This window comes from Anopheles maculipalpis, chromosome 2RL (genome assembly GCF_943734695.1).
Source record: "Anopheles maculipalpis chromosome 2RL, idAnoMacuDA_375_x, whole genome shotgun sequence".
In the NCBI taxonomy this organism is placed as follows: domain Eukaryota; kingdom Metazoa; phylum Arthropoda; class Insecta; order Diptera; family Culicidae; genus Anopheles; species Anopheles maculipalpis.
In genome coordinates, this window is record NC_064871.1 from 38,100,482 (window position 1) to 38,123,573 (window position 23,092).

A 23,092-nucleotide genomic window follows, 5' to 3' on the forward strand; every position below is an offset into this window, starting at 1 on the left:
TTCTCGCGTTATTGTCACATTAGCCAGGGGTTCATACAATTTTCATAAACTGTGGCGATTTTTATTACAGTATTTATCACTGTATTCTTTTATTAGTACTGATATGAGAGAACTTTTACATACTAGGGTAGATCGATCGAGTTTTACAGCTGCCTTGTCTAGAATTTCTTATTCCCTTGGTATGATGTACCCTTACGCGGGACATTCATGTAAGACTCCAATGTAAATATTAACTCAAACTTTTTATGTAAATTTTTATAATGTTGCGTGGTCATTGGACATTTGTTTTTTACATGTTGACTTTCTTCTAAAGTAACTCGACCGACAAATCAATCAACTAAAACATGATTGTATATTCATCTGTGGTTTGTTAAAATCACACTTAATCAGCCCACTAGGCATTGGGACATCAATTATATGCTACCAAGCACAACTTATCATACTCCACTATAAATCTGTCCATTCGTGTATTGCGCGACAACCACCAATTTGTGTTTGTCATTAATTTCGACTGAGAATTACAACAGGTCTAGGGAATTATTTTCTGAATATCAGTCGAATCAGATAAACGTTATTCAACGCTCATCTGAAATAATGATACACATTTCACCTTCACGATAGTAATCATTCGTAGACATTGATTTTTTCCCAATCACTACCACAAATCCCACCGAAACGTTTCGTACCCAGTGCAGTGATTATAAAGCACGACAACGGGATTTAATTTCACATTACGGTTGACACTAAATGAAAAGCTGTAATAAAAATAAATCAAACAAGCGAGAGTGCTAAGAGTATTCGATTGGCTCATTTCCCTGTTTAATTTCGTCCGTTATTTATTACTTGTCACGATGATTTTGCATCAAATTTTCTTACCTGTGTTTTTGTGGTATTTTTTATTTAACTTCTTCCCTTTGCAATACCAGCAGCAGTATGGTATGCATTTAATTGCTTCGTTTGTTAATTTGTCCACACCCTCTGTCGCGCTGCGTGCGGGCTAGCCACAACTCAGCCTGTAACGGGGAAGGTAAATTACGTTTTAAGCCTATGGCCACTACTATTGACATGCTGGGCCTGTAATATTCGTTGCTGCAAAAATATTTCAATATAGCATGACCAGCATTTTTTCGTGGAATGTTCGTTATTTAACATCATTTTTAAGCCCGGCACACTAACATTGCAATCGCAATACACAAAGCAAGCCCGATGCAAAATAGTATTGCATTCTGGTGCATCGTTATTTCTTCATAATAGCTCTCTGCCTGGAACCGGTGGCAATTTGTTTGATAATGAGTCCACAATTTTCATTTTACAGTTTCATTGATTTCCACCTCGTTCACCGTGATATTAGCGTTCGTTGTAAACGGCTTTCCAGGCAACTTGTTGAAGCTTCCACAAAGCCACATCGAACGGTGCTCTTTATTAACAAATATTTAATTAACATGCTTTATCGATCCATCTGTTACAACGTACTGGTTCAAGTGAAACAGTGTGCGCTGCATGCTTGTATGGGCTATTTTTTAATGTTTTGCAATTGTTGGCCGGAAGCCTTTCAACGTCAGATGAAACTAATAGCTACCAGCTTGATAAATTGGTCTTTTACTCGTATTCTGCCTGCATAAGCTGCCTATACGCTGCTTACTATACTAATAAAAACTGCAGAAAAATGATCAATTACATTATCAAACAAATTCATTGATTTGAGAAAAAAGCATAATCCCCCCGTACTCAAATGACAGAAAAGTCTCATAATGAATTACTCGACACGTTCATCAAAAAGCAAAACATGTGCTCCGAGTATATCATGAAATTTGATCTATTTTATCATCTAAAAGAATCTCGTTACTACACTTTCAATCTCGTTTTTATCTTTTAATGTAGCTCATATCATTTGTAAACGTTGATCATATTTCATCCCAGAGCTCCTTTCTATCTACAAATGTACTTTATAAGCGTCCTTCCGTGAATCATGCGAATTTTCAACAACCCAAACAAACATTTTTCTATATACTTCCAGCATTGATATTGGCAGAGTAGTGTCGGTGGTGGTTAAAACATAGAGAACAAAACATCAAAGCCTCATCTTTGTCTGTTACCGTAAAGCTTCACTGCAAAGCGCAAGGCTCCCATCCTCCCCAATCGGCTGTACAGATCAGTGTGCAACAAATCAAAGATCAACATCATCATCAGAACACACAAAAACACACATCAACACAGACGATTCGGATTTTTCGATGCAAATTCGGTAACGTGTCGTTCAAAATTAACTACCCACCCCAGCCTTCCCTACACGCTGAACTTCCGGCTTCCATTTGTTCTGCAGTACCGGATGTGTGAAATTTGTCGTATGTGTAGGATACGTTTCTCTGATCGGCAGGCAGATGGACGCGACCGTTAACGCAACCCGGTTAAGAACGAACGCCACTGAGAGTGAAATAACAAAATACTCAAAGTTAACCGAACTTTTCCTGAGTGGGATGAAGCTAAATGATAGAAACATACTGTAGTACCGTGTCCAGAATCGCAGGCCCTTCAATTTGGTCGACGCCATTAGTATCTACACCACCACCATCATCACCACCAACCATCAATATTACGAACAGCTCCAATACGCTCATCATCACCACCACTACCACCACCACCAACCAAGCCCTAGAAACCATCAGAAAATCACCACAAAGAAACCAAAAACAAAACCCTACATCTTCTCCTCATCTTCCAGCATAAGCCGTAGATATGAGCCATGGCAAAACTGCGCCATTACAGGTGTTATTTTCATTTCCCTCCCGTTTGTTTGTTTGTTTGTTTGTTTGTTTATGCATTCGTTTCTCGTTTCTTGCAATGGAAACTAAAGCAAACCACACGATTGTTTGCATATGCATTTGGCACTCGTTTGCAAACGTTACGTTTTGCTGCTTTACAGTGAATTCTGTCCTTTTAATTGTTTCATGTTTCATGTTCTGCTGTTTAGTTGCTTCTTTTTGGCTTATTTTGGGTTTTCTACTTTTCTTTTCTATCAATTTCTTATTCTCGAATCTGGTTGCACTAAAAGGATTGCGCTTAGTAATTCTATTTTTAATTTTTCTATAACGCAAATGGTTTTGCTATGCTTTCTACAACTTTTAACCCTTGGAACTTTTGAGTTGGTTCACTCTCTTTGCTATCTGCCTTCCAACATTTAACAGCTGCTTGCAAAAAATAGTTTGTTTCGTTTCTTTGTATTATTTAAGAAACATTAGCAAATGTAATTTACTGATTCCATCAGAGAAATATCATATGTTTATTTTTTTATCAATTATACCACATCATTATAGTGATATTTTTGACCTGAATTACCAATCTTATTTGCCAAAAACGTTAATAAAATTAATTTAAAAAGCATTCAGTTTTTTAAGTTTCTTTCTCTGAGTTCAACTAGCTAAAATACTAACATTCTTTATTAGAAAAATTGTTTATTTAAAGCTCGCAATAAAATAAAGAAGCCATTATTTCAATTATGTACATTCCTCATTATTCACCTTCATCATTTCTGTCCTTCTGTTCATCATATCTGCTAGCTTTGCGTAAAGGCTTGCGTGAAGTTTTTCTCTGTGTTTGTTGCTCAGATAACCGCATCCCACAAAATAGCTTTGTCGTTGAATGAACACATTTAACTGACATTTATCGCTTGCACTTCATAAAACAAACCCGGTTCGCATCGCATTTCGACATCTGTTGCAAACCAAATACCGCATGCTGTTTGACACTTCTTAGAGGATATGCTGCAAAGTTCTGTTCTGTTTCGTACACATCTTTACTGGGAATTGAGTTTATTGAATTTAACTGTTTTGTGTATCTTTATTCCATTGTGCATCGTTCAGGACCATGACGGCGATCTGCTTTGTCTGCAACCTGCCTATCATGTCTCACCAGGTGGGACTGGTATGGCAGGGTGGAAACGGTTGGGACGATTTGGTTCGGGAGCAGGTAAATACTCGGAGCAATTGGTTGTATCTCCTTTATCATATCAGCTTATTTTAACCTCACTTATGTTCTGCAGGTCGAAGAGTCCACCATCCGACAACGCCTAGGAGGACGACGAGACTCTGCAGCACAGATATCCGGTGCCTCACCTCCTAGTACCTCACCACCACCCGGTAAGAAAGTGTCTATAACAAGTTGCCATGCCATGATGACTTACACTTCTTCTCTGCCCTCTTCTTCGTAGGTGCTCAACGACGACGACGCAGTTCGCTCGCCCAGTTAACCGACATTCTGCGCGAATGGAGCGGCGGTGGCTCTAAACGTCAAAAAGCACCCTTGAATCGGCGCGAAACCCTAGCCGATCTGGCCCGCAGCTTGCCCTGGAACAAAGCGACCACGGCCGAAACGTACAACAATCAGAACAATTCGGGTCATGCACCACCGCTGCGAAAGAGACGCGAATCGAGTGCGGACTCGGGTGTGAAAAGTTGGTCCTATCGACGGGACTCACATGCATCCGACTTCCGGAAGGAGCGAGAATGGGAACGCGATCGTGAAAAAGAGCGTGAACGTGAAAAAGAACGAGAACGAGAGCGAGAGCGAGAACGCGAACGAGAAAGAGATCGTGACGATTACATCTATTCGGCAGACAACTATCGAAATGTAAGTGTGTATATTGTTTGTCACTTGTTTGCTAGCAGCTATTGTCATCCAAGCATTGTTGCACAATTTCAGGGCTCACGTCGAAACTCCAACGATTCTAGCCGTGATCGATCATCGCGCCGTGACTCAACCATCGGAGGAACGGCAACACCGCCACCACCGCCTAAAGTTGTTGGAGCACAGCGAAAGCGTAAAGATTCGCTCGTTGTTGCGGAAATGCCCAACTTCCGGCAGGAGCAGCGTCCATCCACCAGTTCCACTGCGTCCGACTCTGGCCCACTGTTTGTGGCAGTGGCGCACGTGGACAGTGCCTGCCAGGCTTTACCACCGCCCACCATCATCACCAGCTCAGTTACACCACCTGCCACCAGTCCCACCGCACAGAAGGGTCGCCGAGATTCGACTACCCAGTGCGGTACAAAAATGACCCGCCGAGACTCGCGCGTCAGTCCCGAACGAGCCCAACGGCTTTCGAAACTTCAGCGTCAGGTGAGTTTGTTTGTGCGGAGTTTAATTCCTTCCGCCTTTAACTACTGTCTCATTTTAGGCCACTGCTTACGACGAATCTTGCTTACCTCCGGGCGGTTGGAGTCGAAGAAGCTCCCAGCCCGCGCTTAGTCCGGATGGTGAAGGACCGGAACGACAGGCACGAAGGGACAGCCTTAGTCCAGACAGCGCTTCTAGGTAAGTGACTTACATTCTTTGGTCGGAAAAGGTCGGAAGTCATGATTTGGGAAAAATCATATTAAAAACTTGTGAACGGAACGTTTCCTATTCATTGACAGGGTTAGCTTTACTATAGAAAATGAAGCTAGTTAGTATATTTACAATTATTTTGTTCATTAACTAAGACCAGGTATTACCTTATATTTTGATCGATTTAAAATTAACCATTTTTGTGTTTCATATATTCAGTCATTTTCATGATAAATCATCTGTATTTTCTGGCCTACTAGGTTACTTCGGTCATCGAATGACTTACAAGATTTGTCGATACCATCTAGTTAGATAGTCAGTACTCACTACGGTACTGCTCGGATGGAATTTGAACCCCTTTTTTTCAAATTCATTCATTAAATAAATTTTACCAAATTGTATTCTGTTCAAACACATAGTAAATGTCAAACGTAAATGATGTGTTCATGATGTTCATGTAGTTCTAAATGGATACGCCCAGCCATTTAGTACATGATGTTAATCTTCGTCGGGTTTATTGATTTTAGAGATTATTTTTTACCTGGTCAGATCAATATAAAACACTAATATAAACAATAAGTATAATACTAAATCTAAATATAAAAAGTAAGAAGCAAGATGTTGATGACATGAATTATATGAAGCGTATTCACATTTACTACTTGATTTGTACTAAATTTCTACTATTTCTATCTCGTTCAAACGCTTTCTTTCTCTCTCTCTCTCTCTCTCTCTCTCTCTCTCTCTCTCTCTCTCTTTCTCTCTTTCCTGTTCAGAGGGCGCCGTGACTCCCGCTCCCATCTTTCGCCAGACCGAAGCCACGAGCGTGAAGGTAGCCCACGGCGCAGCCGCCGCCTACGAAGACAATCATCATCAGCCGCCCGGCAACCTCGTTCACCCGATTCCTCCAGCTGTTGTTCATCAAGGTAAGAGCTTTTTAGCCGCTACCAGCCACTGCAAAAGCTTACATCCTTTTCGGTGCTTTAGTTCTAAAACTTCACTCTCCTCATGCTTTCTGCTCACTACAGGGATGCAAGTCCTTGCGCCCGACCACCACCACCCACCGAAAGCACGGCTCGTCCGTCCATCCGTCGGCAATCAACAACGGAAGAGATCTTGATTGCCCGCGGCTTTCGTCGACAAAGCACCACCGAAGAGATGATACGCTGCCGTAACTTTCGTCGCCAAAGCTCGCAGAGCGATGACACCAGCCGGTAAGTACGCAGCCGATATTTTGACGTCTACGGCCATTTATAGCGACGAAAAGCTTTGGCGTACTTCAGCTTTTTGTTCGCATCTTTTCCGCTTCGTTATTTTACTCTCGCACCTTCACATTCTCTCATTTCTTCTCTCTCGCATACATACTCATAACCTTACACATACTCTCTTGTGCTTGATTACCACACAGCTATCGCGGCAGGCGAGATTCGAGCGCACAAATTATCGACGGCACCATCGGCACGATGACGGTGGAAACCACGAGTACGTTTTTCGATTCTAGTACACAAACAGGTATGATTAGTGTGTGTATGTGTGTGTCCGTGTGTGGCCGTCTGTTCGTGTGCGTGTGCGTGTCTGTGTGAGTGAGTGGCCTGCTAGGCTCTAGAGCTAAACATATTCTCAGCTGAACTAGCCACTAGCTGATAAGTGAATCATCTCATTGTACGTATTTATTGCTGCAGAATTGAGTTTGTGTGAGTGCGAGGCTTACAGCGCACAACGTAACAAGCAAGCAAAGCACGGAAAATCGGTTGTTTACATTTGGTTACGAAGGTTCCTTCTAACACCTACAACAACAAGAAAGGATCATCTAGATCTCGGTACCCTGGCCGGTATCATTACCCTGCCGAAGGGGTTGCTTTATGTTACTGTCCATCCGAAGTTTTGCCTCCATTTCCCCAGTACCTCACTCTATCTTCCACTCCTCCCTGTCACTTCACCGAGATTAGAGATTCAAAATGAATCCACCACTGGTGCCGCAGGAAAAGGAAACCGGAGCTTGGGACTGCATAATGAATGAAACTGCCACTGCTCCGGCGGAGACTTTTTGCCTGCGTCATTCATCTGTCATGTCACACCGGTAGACGGATGGAAAAGTGAGGTCGAATCCTTTTTCTCTCAACCCCCGCTTTCCAACCCAACCCGCCGTTTGACACACCTATCGTTAATCCAGCTAGCGAAGCACATTGGGCCAGGGGCCCAATGGATTACAAAACTACCGACACAAAATATTTTTCATCCGTCCGGCATCTGCATGCTTCGCTTGCGTCCTTCCCAAAAGCATGATGGTGGAAGATGATTTATCTCATTGACCAACCACGTGGATCCGGAGGTTCCGTGTCGGAAACGGGCGTGGCATGTGGCGGAAATGGATGTCTCCGGTAGTAAATTGGGAGGGAAAGCGCTGGAATGAATGTAAATAATTATTGCCCGGTGTGAGTGTGATGCTGAAATCTTCAGTTGAAACGATTGGATATAATTAATAGAGCATAGTGACAAGAGGTTTAAAAGGCCCTTCCCTGAGGCATTTCGGAAAAGTGGATAGACGCATTCATTGGTGTATTATCTCGTGCGGGCGAAAGTTAATAATTGGTTGGACTCTTTGCACTTTGAGTGCTAAGATAATATTTCTGTAACGTTTTTGTGATGTGCATCTGTTTTAGAGTGGAAACCAATTCATTGGATATAAATGAGGGCAACCAATCTTTTAAGTCGTTGCTAAACGCAAACGATTTTGAAATTAGGGAGCAAAAATATTTTTTTTATAAAACGGTGGATTTTATCTGTCAATACAAAATGTTAGACTACACTCGTAGCTTAACGCTTTTTAATTCATAGCTTAACAAGATGCTAGGTCACGCCGGCTATCGAATGGCTAGATTCACTGATACCGCGTTATTGAAAAATCAGTCCTAATTATAGGGGAGCGGTTCACATTTGATTTGAACTCCTGTCTAACCGTGCGAAGATCGACGCTACAGTCTCTACAACACAATACAATAGGACCGCCATCAGTGAGTTTTCTAGCATTGGTAAAATAAATTCCGTGAAATACACTCCGTGGAAATAGTTTCACGGAAATTGAACAACGTTTGGAAAACATAAAATATAAGCTAGAGAAAAATGATATTCAAAATCTACCGCAAATACACAATATTTACAGGCATACCAAATTCTCTAAAATACGAACGGTATATTTTCTGACTATTCACTCCTATTACCAATTCTTTCAAAGAACTGCACTTAAAGCAAATATTTTCTTTTGAATCATCCTGCAACATAAAGACTGGCTTACTTGTAAAGAAATTTTCTCTTTTTTTTTTGTAATGAGAAGGTTCGAGCAAAGTGAAAATCTTGAAGAAAACGCAAAAATAATAACACAAACCCAAAGCAAAACAATGTTCCTTCCTGCGTGCAACGTGCCGTTTCGAATGTTCACTCTCTGCTGAACTTGACAAGGCGTGATAAGGAATGGCGTGCACGTGAAAAGCGAAATAAATGATGATTCTTTGGAACGAGAACCCACCCCGTACGGTCGAGCAGTCGAGCCGACCCGGGCCAACTGAATCATCTTTGGCCTTTTTCCAACCAAATGTTCAACGTCATCTGACCGTTGTGGGAGATTGTAGCTGGATGAGTTAAACTTCAAAGAAGCTCCCAGTTAAACTTAAGCAATTAGCTTTACCTTCACTATTTGTGCTTGAATTTTATCCAGGTGAAACTAGCGTTTTGCCGTTGCTTGGTTTGTTTCGATGGCCAAAAATGTTATGTCGTTTAAAGTGATTTTTTGTAACACCTGTAGGTCACAATTATCATGTGCTCGAGCAATCCAGACACCGGAAACTTGCCGGCGGAATGGAGGCTTGGGAGTAAAAGATTTTTTTTTGTGCTGATGGAATCTTTTGAGCGTCTTCAAGCGCACCGCTAGACACGGCTCTCGCGGCACACCGGAAGACACGCACTAGAGGTTCCTGCACAGAGCAGGTCCGATGGGTTTCGAATATCGTACGTCCGATCCATGCCACTCGCATTCGCGGTGTTATCTGATGCAGCTAATTAAATTTTACGAATGACCTGGCGCCTCCTTCTCGGGCACGATTTGCGACAGCAGTGACAAAGACAGGTGAATTGTTGTGTGGCTTTTCCTTTTAGTATGTACGTACAGATACGTATGGTTTAGGCATGCTCGAGGTGCAAAGCGTGTGGATTTGTTGTTGGATACGGGTGTCGGAAGGTTTCTAAGCCTAACCCTTGTACACACGGGGTCAAAAGGTTTTTCAGGCACGTACCGAACGTACAGCTCGTGTACGTAAGGTCGTTGAGTATCACCGGTATAAAAGATTAGGTCAAGCGAAATGGAAACTGTCAACTGCAGTAGCAGGACTAAATCAGTGCTCCTTAAATGATTTCTTGAATAAATAGGATCAAGCTGATGATTATAAATTATTATAAGCTCTTGTATGAACCAATAATAGACAAAAATATTCAATACGTTGGACGAAAATACGATTTGGTAGCAATTCTATTACATTTAAAAAAACTAAGTTCTTCTTTCAACATATAGTGCGCGCTTGCGTTTGGGGCCCTTACTGCATTCTATCCTATCTGTAGTTCAGTACCAAGCATAACATGTAAAGCAATATGTCTAGCAATATGTGCCATATTCAAAAGAGTGCCCTCAGACAGCCCGAGAATGCATCTGAGGAATGAAAGTGCGAAAAATGACAACCGTTTTTGAACGGAAATGGCATCACTGCTTGTGTCAAATACCTCACTTGTAGAAAAGTTAACCTGCAGCTGAGAAATGTGAACGATTTGTGATCTTTAGTGGTTGTGACGAGGTTAGATATAAATATTTTATTAGTATGACTTCTCTACGCCGTATTGTCAACACCGTTTGTGATGTCCAAAAAGTGCAACACGGCATTTCTCAACAACAAGTAACAAGGCGTCCCTGCTCGGTTGTAAGTGGTGTTGCTGATGATGATGATGATGAAGACGATGTATTGGTAGATGATGTGCTTTCTGATGGGTCGATAATATTGCTGTGTCTTGTGAGGATAGATTAATTATAGAAAGAACATGTTGATATGGTCTTCAATTAATTTCTGTTTGTTTAATTGAATAAAAATAAATAATGAAAAATTTTGTTGGTTTTAAGCAAATTTCAAAAATTTTTAGAGGATTGTTTCTACACCTGCAGCGGCCAAATTAGACTTTATATTCGTTGTCGTTTTTCTCAGGGAGCACTCAAAGAGCTTATGAGATAGATATGCTTAGCAAAAACAATCCATACTCAATTAACTTTTTTTAATATTCAGTTTCCTTTGTTACAATTTGTTTACTAAACAATTGAGTATCACAACTTTACACTGCTATTCGTGATCATTATTTGTCAACTGATCGCTTTTATTAGCCACTTCTTTGCTTAAAGACCCTGCCATTATCCGGTGAAGAATCCTATTTACGGTTTTTTGCACATGTAACGTGTTTATCAAAGTGCAAAAGTTCCTATCTAATTATAAAATTATATTTAATGCTAAATATGAACTAATTAAAATACATTTCCTTTCATCGTTTTTCCACTACGCATATTATTCCACAGATCAATGTGCAACACGTTGCAACACATTCGTACAAAACAAGACGCCATAAAATAAGCATTTTTTGCCAAATACATTATTTATAGCACACTGTTTACTAGTGAATTCTATTTCCGATGAGTCTAAAATTCAGTCATTGCGCTCATTCCACGCACTTTGCTCGCGGCCAAATGTAAATGTCGCATGCAAACTCTGCTTTTTCCAACGTAAGGACTAACACCATATCTGCTTATCACCAAGGTTTCTTAGCATCGTCATCATCGTCATCATCGCCAAATTTGCCATCGTTATGTTACACTTTAAATGTGTAAAATCGATCCTGTTATTGGTTCGGCAACGATTTTCCACCCACGGGTAACTGCTTCTTGCTTAAACATAACAAATACACCGTCGGAAGATGGTGCGCACGCGTTTCGTTCTTCCAGACCCCGCTTGTCGTATTTGCCTTCTTACTTGATATCCTTCCATCCCACCTGCTAGTAGTATTTACATTTGCTGTTTCCTACGTCAAGCACTACCAGACCCAAAATTAGAAATGATTTTCACTCAACCATCCTCCTACCACCAAGCATCTTTCCGCTGCGATTGATGAAGATTGTGGTCGTATCGTAACCTGGCAGTCATACTTACCCCCTGTTAATGCCACGTGTGCTTTACGCCACGTCTATCCTGTGAAGAAAACATTGCTGCTGCGTAGGATTCAAATTTTATGAATGAAAATATCGTTTCGAGCGGGGCACAGAGAGTGAGCGGGATGATCCAAAAATAGCTCCTGAGATAACACCCCCTTTTTAATGAAAATAACTCTTAACTTGTTGAAAACTAAGAGACGAAGAAAAGCTATTATCACTGCTGAATAGCACGTCAAGATGGTACACAAGCATACCAAGTTTAAGCTATTATCAATATGCAATCCATCAATACGAATACAAACGAGCACCCCCCCGTAATGCGCAATGTTTCGGTTAGCGCAATGATCAACAAATATAACCATTGTACGTGTCAATTGCACGATCTGCGCCCACTGCCATTCAGCAACTTCTCCCCTGTAGCGTTCAGCCACGTGGCACGAACACGATCTCACCTCGGTGAGCATGAAATGAGTTGATGTCGTACGCGAGCGGGCAACTAATGTGCTTAATTCATTCCGCCGTGTATCGTAAGCAGTTCAAAAACATAGGACTGATTTCTATTGGATTTACTGCACGGCGTAAAGGAAGGGAACAGACGCAAACAGTGGACAGTGTGAGCCTCAACGCCCACGTGCTTTTGCACCTCTTTTGGAAGCTGAGCGTAACGAGACGAAATTTTAATTCCTTTCGGCAATCGGATTTTTAGACGATTTTTTTGTATTTTCACTTTACTTCGACGTGTCGTTAGTCCGTACGTCCGCGAGTGAACGGTGAAATTAAAGTTTAAGATACTGTTTCGCGTAAATCTGATTTGCATACCAATGAGAGAAGATGATCACATCAACGACGGTCGCGTAAGAAGGTACCGCGAGGAAAGGTTTCTTTAAGCAGGGACAATGTGCTTAAAATTGTATCACAAGTATCACCGTCGGTAAATTCGTGCTAGACCCGTTTTCAAGACGATGCTGGTACAGTAAATATAATGGGGAAAAGTTATTCGGGAGCAATTTTCAAATTCGCACTTGACGAATCGTCGTGGTAGCATTTTAAAAAGAAGCGAAAAAAATAATTACTTGAAGAAACGTAAGATGTACGATTGCGTTCTGAAAAGAGAGGTTTGAGGGCGAATCCGTTTTCTCAGATTGTTCCAAAGTGTAAAGTTTTTAAATTGTTGACTGTTAATTGAAGCTATGATATGTGAAGTGAAATCATGCAAGGCTTTATTTCTCTGTGTTAAGAAATAGAGACGTTTTCTTTATGAAGAAATTTTTTTAAAAATTCCGAATGTTTTCAAATAAATAAATATATGACCCTCTATTTTGCATGGTTTAGTACGTAACTTAGTTTAAATTATATATGTATTTCAAACGCAAATTATACAGTGCAAACTATGTGTCATACTAATGCACAAGTACAGTCCAATTTATCGGCAACTTAACACAAGCAGCTAAGCTGTTTCTAAATCATAAAAAAGGTAAAACCCACCCAACCCTAAAACCCTTCGAACGTTTTACACCGTTTTCACAGACATTATGGGGCATACTTTCTTCCTTCAGTGTTTCATAATCGCTTAATCTGTTACCAGTTTCAGCTGCATCCCGGAACAAACTAGATGTTGTTGTCCCCTGTCTAGTATCGTATACTACCACCAGCAGCCAAGGTATAGCGGGTTCCTAAATTTGCTGTCGCCAGCCCGAAAGTCATTGAATAACATCCCTTTTTCGGGCTAAGGCCACATGACAAAACGGGATGGCTTTGCAAACGTCCCTACCAGCGCTCGTACCGAACCCTTAATTTTGGGCAAATTCGTCCAACCTCATAACAACCCCTTGCGTACGGTTGGGAATACAACGAACTCAATCGAAAATCGCATAAAATCACGTTTTCCTTCATTCTCCTCCACAGTCGTCCTTAAACATTGGACCTAAGTGTCCCTAATGCCACAAACGAACCAAAAAAAAAAAGCGTAAGAACTAGCAACAAAAGCAAACAGGAAGAATATCAAGAACTTACCGTGCCTTTGGCACTTCTTCACACCCCGGTAGAAAATCATCGAGGTATTGAAAGGACACCCCTACCCGTCGATTTCACCGCATAGTCAGGCGAAAAAAAGGGACAACTTTTTGATTTCGAACGTTCACCGCCGCCTGTTATCGATATTAGGGACGAATTTCGGCACGCACACTTTCCAAACCTTCGGTGGATTAAAAATGTCTTGCTCAAAGCTTTCGGAAGCAGCTCACCTGCAGCAGCAGCAGCAACATGCTGTAGTGTAGGCATTGTCCCTCCCCCCCCCCCCCCTCCCCTGCCTACCTTAAAAAGCTGACGAAAGTTACCCGACATTGCGAAGAATGCCCCCTTCATTTTTTAACAAGCGAGAGAGAGCGAAAGGAACAAGAGACCGACATCCCAAAAGAACGGGGAAATTTGTTCTGATCCACAAAGAAAACAGCTTGAATATTTTGGGGGGAGTCGAGCCATTGAAAGTGCTGCTACAAGTTGATCCTTTTTGTATAGTAAAACGTGGCAAAAGAAAAGAAATTCGCCTTCGCCGTCCCGCCGCCTTTGTTCGTATCAAACGGAGCAAAATTTGTTATTTTTGATCTGTGTGTGTTTTTTTTTTTTGTTTTGTTTCGGACTCGGTGCTTTTTTGCATTCCTTCTACGAATCCTAAGCCCTTTTTACGATCGTCAGTCACGCACAGAAACACTTCGACCGGTACCGAAATCAAACATCGGCAGTCGTCTACATTCAGGTTTTTCTTCTACACAACTTTACGAATACCGAAACGATCGCCATAAGATGTAAACGTGTGCGTGTGCAAGTGCTCAGAGCTTCTTATGGATGATTTATTTGCCTTTTTGGCCATGAAAATCGTATGGAAACATTAGGACGCTGGTGGTGCTTTGGAAAACTAAATAAAAAACGCCATTCTGCTATTCATATTGTGCTAGGAGACGAAAAAAGGAAGTGTGTTTTTCCATTTCGAAATTCAACAAGTTAGATTTTGGGTCAGTTTTCTTATGGAAGTTGTCAGGCATGTGACATTTTGTTGAGGGCTCATAGTTGCTTAGTTTTTATTTTGTATGTGCGCATGTTTATTTTTTTCCTGTTCATTTTCCACTAAGCTTAAATTATTTTGAGTATCATTTTTGTAAAAAAAAAATCAAAATAACTTCTTACTCACTCAACCAGGGCTCAACTCAAACCCCGCTTGTTCCAAAAATTTCCTCAAATTGCCATCACAATTGTTCATCGACTCACCTTGAAAGTTGAAATGTGGCTTTCCCTATTTCGTTCATTCAATTTAATGCCTCGTTAAACGGTGCTACATAAATTATGGTTGGCAAACCCATAAATTTTAATGCATGTTCATTGCCATACTCACCGGTGCCGATGGCACTGGTTACCCGGTGGATAAAATAACAGTGGAGTGGTGAAATTGTTCCACATTTCTACCGGTTTTCTACCGGCGATTTGTGTCGGTGGAACCAGCGTACAGTAAAAGCATTTGGCATGATGCATTTTAATTATAATTGCACTTGAAGTAACATAGCGCGAAAGAGATGCATGCGTTGATCTTCGTTGCTGAATAGCGGTTTGAAATGTTTATCAAAATGCATTGTGAAAAAGCAACAGCAACGATTCGCAAGAGTTTGAAATGAGAATAAATTTAAACAAGCTTGAATCTATTCTAAGTGTGTGCATGGAAAGGATTATTGTGCAACAACACATACACTTGAAACAGCACAATAAGTGCCCTTGTTTCTCCTAAGCTTGTGCTCGAAAGGATTCAAAGTTCACCTGACTCAGCGGATGACAGACAGAAAAATCTAGACCCGAGATGAGAATATTTTTGTAAAACCAAAACACCTTCTGCCCTTGTACATTCTAACACAAAAATACACCCTTTTTTGTCGTTAGTATACCCAAACGCTACGAAATTAACCATTCAACTCCTCCAAGCATATTGACCATCTCAAACGTTATGCACAAAAAAAATCACTTCAAGGCAAACGGTGATGAATAAATCATCTTTTCCCAACCCTTCACAACTACCTAACAGCATTTGGTTTATTTTCTCTTGCTAAACCTACCTCGTTCTGTCCTTCTCGTGGCCCTTCTTACGCCAATCAAAGCCCAAAGGAGTGTCCCATTTCATTACCACTTTTCCGGAACAAATAGCTTCGAGCGGGTGGCAAGTTCAGCGATTCACTTTTTATCGATCTGCCGGTGTAAGATTATTCCACGAGCCGGTTTGAATACAGAACCTTTTTCATCATGTTTGTGGCAACAAAATATCGCTGCGTGTTATCGGATGTTTCGTTGCAGTTTTGCCGTATTTTTTGCTCTTGCTAGTGAAAGTGAAGCGTTCACTCGTACATTTTTCCTCACTGGCTGGCGATGGTGGTTTTTACCACCACCAGCATCTCGTAAATTTCCTACCGCCCTGCTTCCTTTAACTTGCGCCGTACGAATCACCAGGCGTCTCCATCACCCATTAGATACGATTCATGGTCACTGAGTTTGATGAGCTGGGCTAGTTTCATCTGCCGGGTACGGTATAAGAAGCGCTGCTTTGAGTGATTTGATATTTCTTTCTCATCATTCTCAGCTCGAAGGGTTTGGCTTAACGTTTTAATGCGTTTCCAGCGCTTCAGAGAAAGTGTTGTCATTATTCAAAGCGTCTTTTTTTTGTGGTGTGTTGCTGCTGCTGTGTCGATCCTCAATACTTTCTCATTCACCCGGAACTTCATTGCATCGTTGTGCCATTGTTTGTGACACTTGCGCAAGCACGAGGGTTGACGAGCGTCAACTGGGCCCCGAATTCCCGAGTGCCAACAAAAAACCCCCATAAACGATGTTTAATGATGTTGAAAAGATTGCAAAACCGGACATCGACCGGAAGGGACGTTTATGCCGTGAAACGTGAACAGCTTTATGCCATAGTCATCTTTGCTTTGCACTTTATGTACACAAAGCCTATCTATAGCCCCAAAGCCAAATATACAGCTTGAATGGTTTCATTTCCCGCTTTGCTCGGTTTTTTTTTTCTTGAAACAATGAGATTTATAAGAAAAACTCAACTCACTCCCTACACAATGTAATGAGCAATGTGCTTGGACAAAAAAAACAACAGCGAGGAACGAGAAAACAGCAAGCTTTCAGCCAAACTCAGCGCAGGTCGCCATAATACTACGCAACGGCAAGTTTATAGCATTCGTCCGTAATTAGATCAAACTGTCCCCTTACTCCAGTGAGCACAAAACGACAAGGACACACTTATCGGTTTGACCCTTCTGCGTAGCAGGCCCTTTTGCGAAACGTTGCTGTGCAAAGCAAGACAGGACGGTGTTTTCCGGTTGGTTAAAAACTTTCACTTCCGGCCTGTTTTGGTATTTTCGGTGTAGATTGGGTGTTTGGTTGGTGATATTTTTGGTCTCTTTCAAAAATGTGAGCTATTTTTACACGATCGATGGGAAGTGCAAGCAAACGCGAAGAAAAGGGAGCTTTAGATACTTTTTGTTTTTAGTTTTTTATGGTTTTGAATGATTTTCCAATTTATCCTACCGTTTTAACACTATACCTGGATTAATTGGAGAACTAGCTTGGCATCCGGAATCTTACACTGAACCATCTGAAGCACCGTGGATTGGCGAAAGTTTTGCAAACAGTGTTTCCGGTAAATCTGGGCTAAAATATTTTTCCTCGTGCTGCCCTGTGAAGGCTTATCAGTGATATTTTCAGCAAATTCACATAAAAGAAACAAGAACAAAATAGCTAGCTCCAATTTTGTACGTTCGCATGAAGTATCTTTCATTTATAATAAGTTCAGTCATCACAGGCTGTAAAGCGCAAAAAAATTTAATGTAGAAATTTCTTCATCAATCGAATGATTTTTTATTGCTCTATTATCACAAAATTCAAGAAAAATATATTTTTTTATGTACGGATGAATTTCCAATTTTAGCAACTTCCTTTCGATACCTCTCATAAGCTGCCGCACAACTGGTCTATCCTTTTCATTAGCTTTTTTTTCATTAATATGCGTGTTGAGCTGTTGACAAATCTGGAAACAGTTTAATTGAGTCTTTATGAGTTTTATTAAAAAGCAAAACACACTTTTCCAGACATTGATCTTCATAAACTGTTGAGTTCATAGATTTATTTGTTATAAAAAAAACCCGTGTTTTGTGCCCCTACTGCTGCAGATGGCTTGCAATAACATGAGTTTGCGGGCAATATTGTCAGCAAAAATGGTATTATATTTGTTGGAAACATCGCCCCTTTTTGTAGCAACATTTTTGACCAGAATCCTGCCTCAACCCGCGTGCTTCGTTGGAACCTGGTCATACAATTTTTGGAGCACTTGGTTTGGCGATGTAATTATGCTACAGAGTTCTCTTTGGTTGCTTTGAGCAACCAAATGCACTCAAACCGATTCTTCTGACGGTACTTATGCCGCACCGTATTTTTTTGTAATATCCCCATCCTAAAGTTCAATGTAAGCCTGCAACGCTCTCAACACCTACCAGCTCAGCTGATGACCCATTTTTCCTGAAAGACGATTTTTATATACCTTTCTAGTTCAGCTGACATAATTCCTGTACAACGATTTTGTTCAACCATTCTAGCCTCGGTTTGACGTTTTTGAAACCGTTTCAAAACATATTCAAAAGTAGAAGACGTGTTTTTATGGAATTTTCCTATTTTTCGCCCGAACCAAGTTGAATTTTCTAGGCGGGTGTACACTATTAATTGTCTACGTTGAAGCTCCATCGTTAATTATAACAGAAACAAGCACGATCATGCCAAAACAACTCCATAAAAGGGAAGAGTGCTTCAATACATACTCATAGGTGTCAAGAAACTTCATATAGCACCACTGGAGGCCCGTAAAGACCCTACTATACATAACCTAGAGTGACCAAATGCTAAATTCACAGTACTTTTTTTATACAAGACATGTAATCTATTCATTAATCGCTAACTTGTAGCTCTTAAATTATGGATAACTTCATAATACCGTGGATTTTAATGAGTGGCGCAAAGCAATGTACAATTTAAACTTTGTGATATTATGGAAAATTATCCAACGCTGGCGTGGTGCTTGTGAAAAATTTACTTCTACTGTCGAGGAGTTGCTTATTTTTCCCGGGTGGAAAGTTTGTTGCGCCTTCCAGAAGCCGACATTCGAATTGGGTGCTTCATGTAAATTACTCAAGTTGGTAGCCGGAAGCTACTGTATGACAAGTGAAACTTGACTCGTGTTGTGTTTTGAAGTATTTGTTGTACTCGTGCGATAAAAATATGTATGGCGGATTTATATGAAATCTGATAGCAATTATTTCATACTTCATTGACAAAACATTTTATCATGAAACATAAAATTCCATTAACCGGGTTAATTTTAACATTTTCTAGGGTAAAATAAATCTGATAATAAAACATAAAAACTAAAATACATAAAAACTACATCAATCAATAAATTTAAAAAAACATAAAAACTGACAAATTTTCAAAGGCAAAGAAAGGTATCTCATTTGATAACAATATTAACATATCATAATAACAAACCAAAGAGAGACGCCTCCTAGCTTTTCACCAGGTGGTACAATGCTGACTAAATCAAAGTAAAACTTTACGTTTATGAACACGTTTCTCAATTGTAACGCACGCAATCGAAACGATCGATGGCATACTTGAAAGATAAAATCATAACGTTATGTTGCAAACTCGCATATTACTAGTGAACGACAATGTTTCGTCTAGATAGGACGTTGACTTTCTCGTACGTGATATCATGCCAAATTCAAACGTTCTAGGTTCACCTTACTGCAACCGAGGCGTAGTGGTGGTGGAGGTAGCATTTTTTCCTCCACTTCACGCTCACACAATGAAGCAAAGAAATGGCGCAGATACCAGAGGAAAAGTTACATCCAATTGAGCGAGAACCTACAACACATCCGTGCGGCAACAGGCAGACAGACATCCCAAATGGAGACGCCTGGTGGTACACGGTGTACGCTACACTTTACGGTGCGCTCACACACAATAGGGTTCATATTACGCATTGATGAAGACAAATGGCACCATACCGTGGATCACTTACCATTTCACCCTACCATCGCTACCCACCCGATGAGCCGCATTTTGCAATGGGACCAGGAGTGGTTGTACCTAATTGAACATCACTCATTTATGTAGGGTTGTATTATTGCCATGATACGACGCATGCCACCGTGTCGGTGCGCTAGCCAAGCGAAAGATGATCTTTTATCGTACTGCTGACGGTTTTCCAAGAATGATACATTACACTCACAGCAAGAAGCCCTTGTGAAAGCACTCGAAAGCAATGTGCACAGCCAATCGTTCAATCGATGAACCTTTTCGCAACAAAACGAGCACAGTTCATGCATGCTCTCCGAAACCAATCGTTACGAATTCAATTTATTGAAATCAACGCAAAGCAATGAACTTGCAGCTCGCGAGCAAACCCAGGGCCCGGGCTTGCATTGGCGCCCCGAACGTTGGCCGCATAGAGCAGCTGCAGAGAGTGGAGGATCCGTAAACATAAAAATCATTACCATTCTCCCACTTTCCACCACTTAATGGTGCATGATTTGGAAGGAATGCTGCGTTCGATCGCCGCTTCACTTTATCCGTCCGTGCCCTCCATTCGGTCGACCATCAAAATGAGGCTCAATACAGCCCGAACACACAAATCAAACGCGTGAAGCTCTTTTAATACTGCTCTTCCATCATTTTGAAAAGCAACCGACCGCTGGCGTTAATACCCTTCGTATCCATCGCCTCGATAGCCTCTTTCGTTTGAGTAATCGATCGTATTTAGTTTCCAATTTCATTCAAATGGCATGGCCAACAACAATCGCGCTGCCTGCTGTCCATCTCATCCTCACAGACACACATACACACACTCATACAGCTCTTCCGTTCATTCACTTTACGAAAATCATTTTTCCCCCCCCCCCATCCCCGTTTTGTGTTTGTGCAGTGACACTCGCAGTGCCGCCCAGCGGCGGGTTGCGCACTCTTGTGTTTTGGTCGATCTAACGAAAAACATCGTAAATCGTAGGTCGCAGCTTCGGCCACTTTACGCTCTGTCCTCATCAATTTTCCGTCACTCCGTCTTCCTTTGGCGATGTGGTGGCATTTGCCTCAAATGGTGGATGGCGAACTGTCGGGCGAAGAAATATGCTCGATGGGTGGATTTTTATAGCCCGTCGGGAAGCGTCTTCTCCGTGAGGGAGCGGCCGATTGCGTTCCGAAAATTAATGCCACTGCCATTTGCAGGCGCCAGCAGTGCTAAAACGGAATCATCAGTTGGTCATGAATGAGAAACGAGAAGTCGATGGCACTATTGATGTGCGGAGCAGTGGGAAGGATTCCGAAAGGGATGCACACTGAGCGGAGAAAAGGGAAAGTATGGAGTGAGTAAGACTTCAGGCAGCGCAAATGAGCTATCATCTTGTTGTGGCTTGGCTCCCTGTCGCTTATGACACTTAAACGCAGAAAGGATTTATTGATTATCGCTTTCAAACGGACTTCAAAATTCCAGTGTACTATCAAATCAGATCTAAAAATTTATCAAGGTCTTCTCTTTGGCGTTAAATATGTATCAATCCAAAACATTCCTTGTGTGTGCAACAACTTTGAGTTGCTAGCGTGCTCACTAGAAGAGGATTTTCCCTTCCACAAACTTTACACAACAAAACGGACGAGTATCCGCGCACAGAAGGAAGTACACCTAGCTTGAAATTGAGAACACACTAAAAAGAAACAAATTAAAAACGGAACCAGCTGAAAAAAGAACAAAAACAAACATCTTTCCAGCAACAGCTAGTCGAAATCTACCACCTGTGAACACCCTCACGTTCACATCCAGTGAGTAAATGAGATGAGATGAGTTTGATGTGCTTCCAGTGCACTCACCAGTAGAAATAATTTCCAATTCATATCCTTCTAGCACTCTCGTCCTCTTTCTCTATTTCTCTCACGCAAACACACACAGACAAAAACATCTGTCCTCTCCAGACTTCCAGTCGTGCCCTCGCCATGTTTACTGTACACTCAGCTCTCACGCACTTTGTTGCCAGTAATATGAGTGAGCGTGTTGTCAAAAATTTCTCTCAGTGTTCCTCTCCCTGCGAGGGAAACTTGCACACACAACCATTGCTCACCGCACGTACGTTCGCGATTTTAACTTGTTGGACTCTGGCACGGGCAAGACGCTGCTGGTTTTCGAAAGCACGAACCAACATCTAACCTGCGGAAGAGATGAAGGGTTCGGGATGTTCGGAGTATTTCGGTAACCGAATCAACAACGCTCACGCAATCTAACTCACCCGCACACACACACACACTCATTCTCAACATGGTGAGATTTTTTTTTTTTTCGTTTTGATACCAAAAAGTATCGGACCTGAGAGGAAAAGGACACATTGAGGGATGGAGCCTCACGCGCAGGAAGAAGCACACCCCAAAAAACCAGAGTAGGGCAAAACACTACCACACACACACACTAATACATAGGGAGCTGAGCCTTTGTCGGATGGTCGCGGTCGCTTCTTTAGTACCCGAGCAAAACACGATCGGGTCAGTTATCTCTGAGACGTCCGCCGATACGCAGTGCTGAGCGGTCTGCCTGTCTGCGAACGATCTGAAAGCTGTGCTGTGTCCTGCTTTACGGTGGAAAAAGTTTCCCAATTTCTTGCGAGGCTCGGTGCGTGGGATGCTTCCATTTTGGGGGTTTTCGGGAACGATGTGCCCTGGTGTGCTAAAAAGAGTGAAAGAGAGATCAATAGATTTTGCATAAGTGTGCGGGAAGGTTTGTGTGTGTGTGTGTGGTATGCGCTTGTGTATGTGTTTGTGTGTGTGCAAATACGATTGGAAGCAAACGATTTGGAGGAAAATTAGGCAACAATCAGTGGGAAACGCTTTACATAAGAGCGTACGAACAGTGCGTACAAGCTGGAGCTTTTGTTAACGTTTGTTTTACGTTCAAAAATCGGAAAACGAAAAGTAAAAAAAACTGAACTCGTAAAGGAATAATGCTTCCCGATGAAAGTGGTATCAAGTGAGCTAAAAACAGCTGGCTAGAGCCCACCCCACGGCTAGTTCCGTTGCTTCATGCACCTCATTTGTTCCGACTCGGCAGTTTCATGCTCGAATGCTTTCTGTCATTGTCATTTCCCAACGCCAAACCTTTCCCTTTTTACTGACGCGTAAGTGTAAACAGCCCCGACCATCTCATTTGTTTCTTAAATCTTCTGTCTTCTATGTGCACGCCTCCTCCCAGTTTGGGAAACTTGTGTAAAGCAAAGCGAAACGGAAAGCTTGTGCAAGTGAATGTAATGCCTGGTGAAATGGACCATCTTCCGTCTGTGCAAGAACACTAAAGTTCTGCCAGAGGGGTTCAACTTTTTGCTTCATTCGGTGCTGCAAGTGGAATCCCTCTATTGACTTACTTTTTCGCTGGAGTAAATAGAAGACTTTCAAGAGGACAAGAGCATA

The 23,092-nt window shown here is 41.6% G+C and overlaps 1 protein-coding gene across 5 annotated transcripts in view; it reads left to right on the forward strand.

Moving 5' to 3' along the window:
• Positions 1–2,191: 2,191 nt before the first annotated feature.
• LOC126556690 (uncharacterized) overlaps positions 2,192–23,092 on the forward strand; it is a 100,251-nt gene continuing 79,350 nt past the window's right edge. For 2 of the 5 annotated variants that reach the window (XM_050212123.1, XM_050212125.1), the window contains exons 1-9: positions 2,628–2,766; positions 3,861–3,966; positions 4,040–4,136; positions 4,208–4,626; positions 4,699–5,115; positions 5,174–5,310; positions 6,099–6,248; positions 6,351–6,536; positions 6,731–6,834. In XM_050212123.1, the coding sequence (XP_050068080.1) occupies positions 2,744–2,766; positions 3,861–3,966; positions 4,040–4,136; positions 4,208–4,626; positions 4,699–5,115; positions 5,174–5,310; positions 6,099–6,248; positions 6,351–6,536; positions 6,731–6,834 (1,639 nt within the window). In that variant the 5' untranslated portion in view covers positions 2,628–2,743. Of the gene's footprint in view, positions 2,246–2,627; positions 2,767–3,860; positions 3,967–4,039; positions 4,137–4,207; positions 4,627–4,698; positions 5,116–5,173; positions 5,311–6,098; positions 6,249–6,350; positions 6,537–6,730; positions 6,835–23,092 lie in introns of those variants that run through there. The other 3 variants (XM_050212121.1, XM_050212124.1, XM_050212122.1) reach the window with 2 other exon arrangements.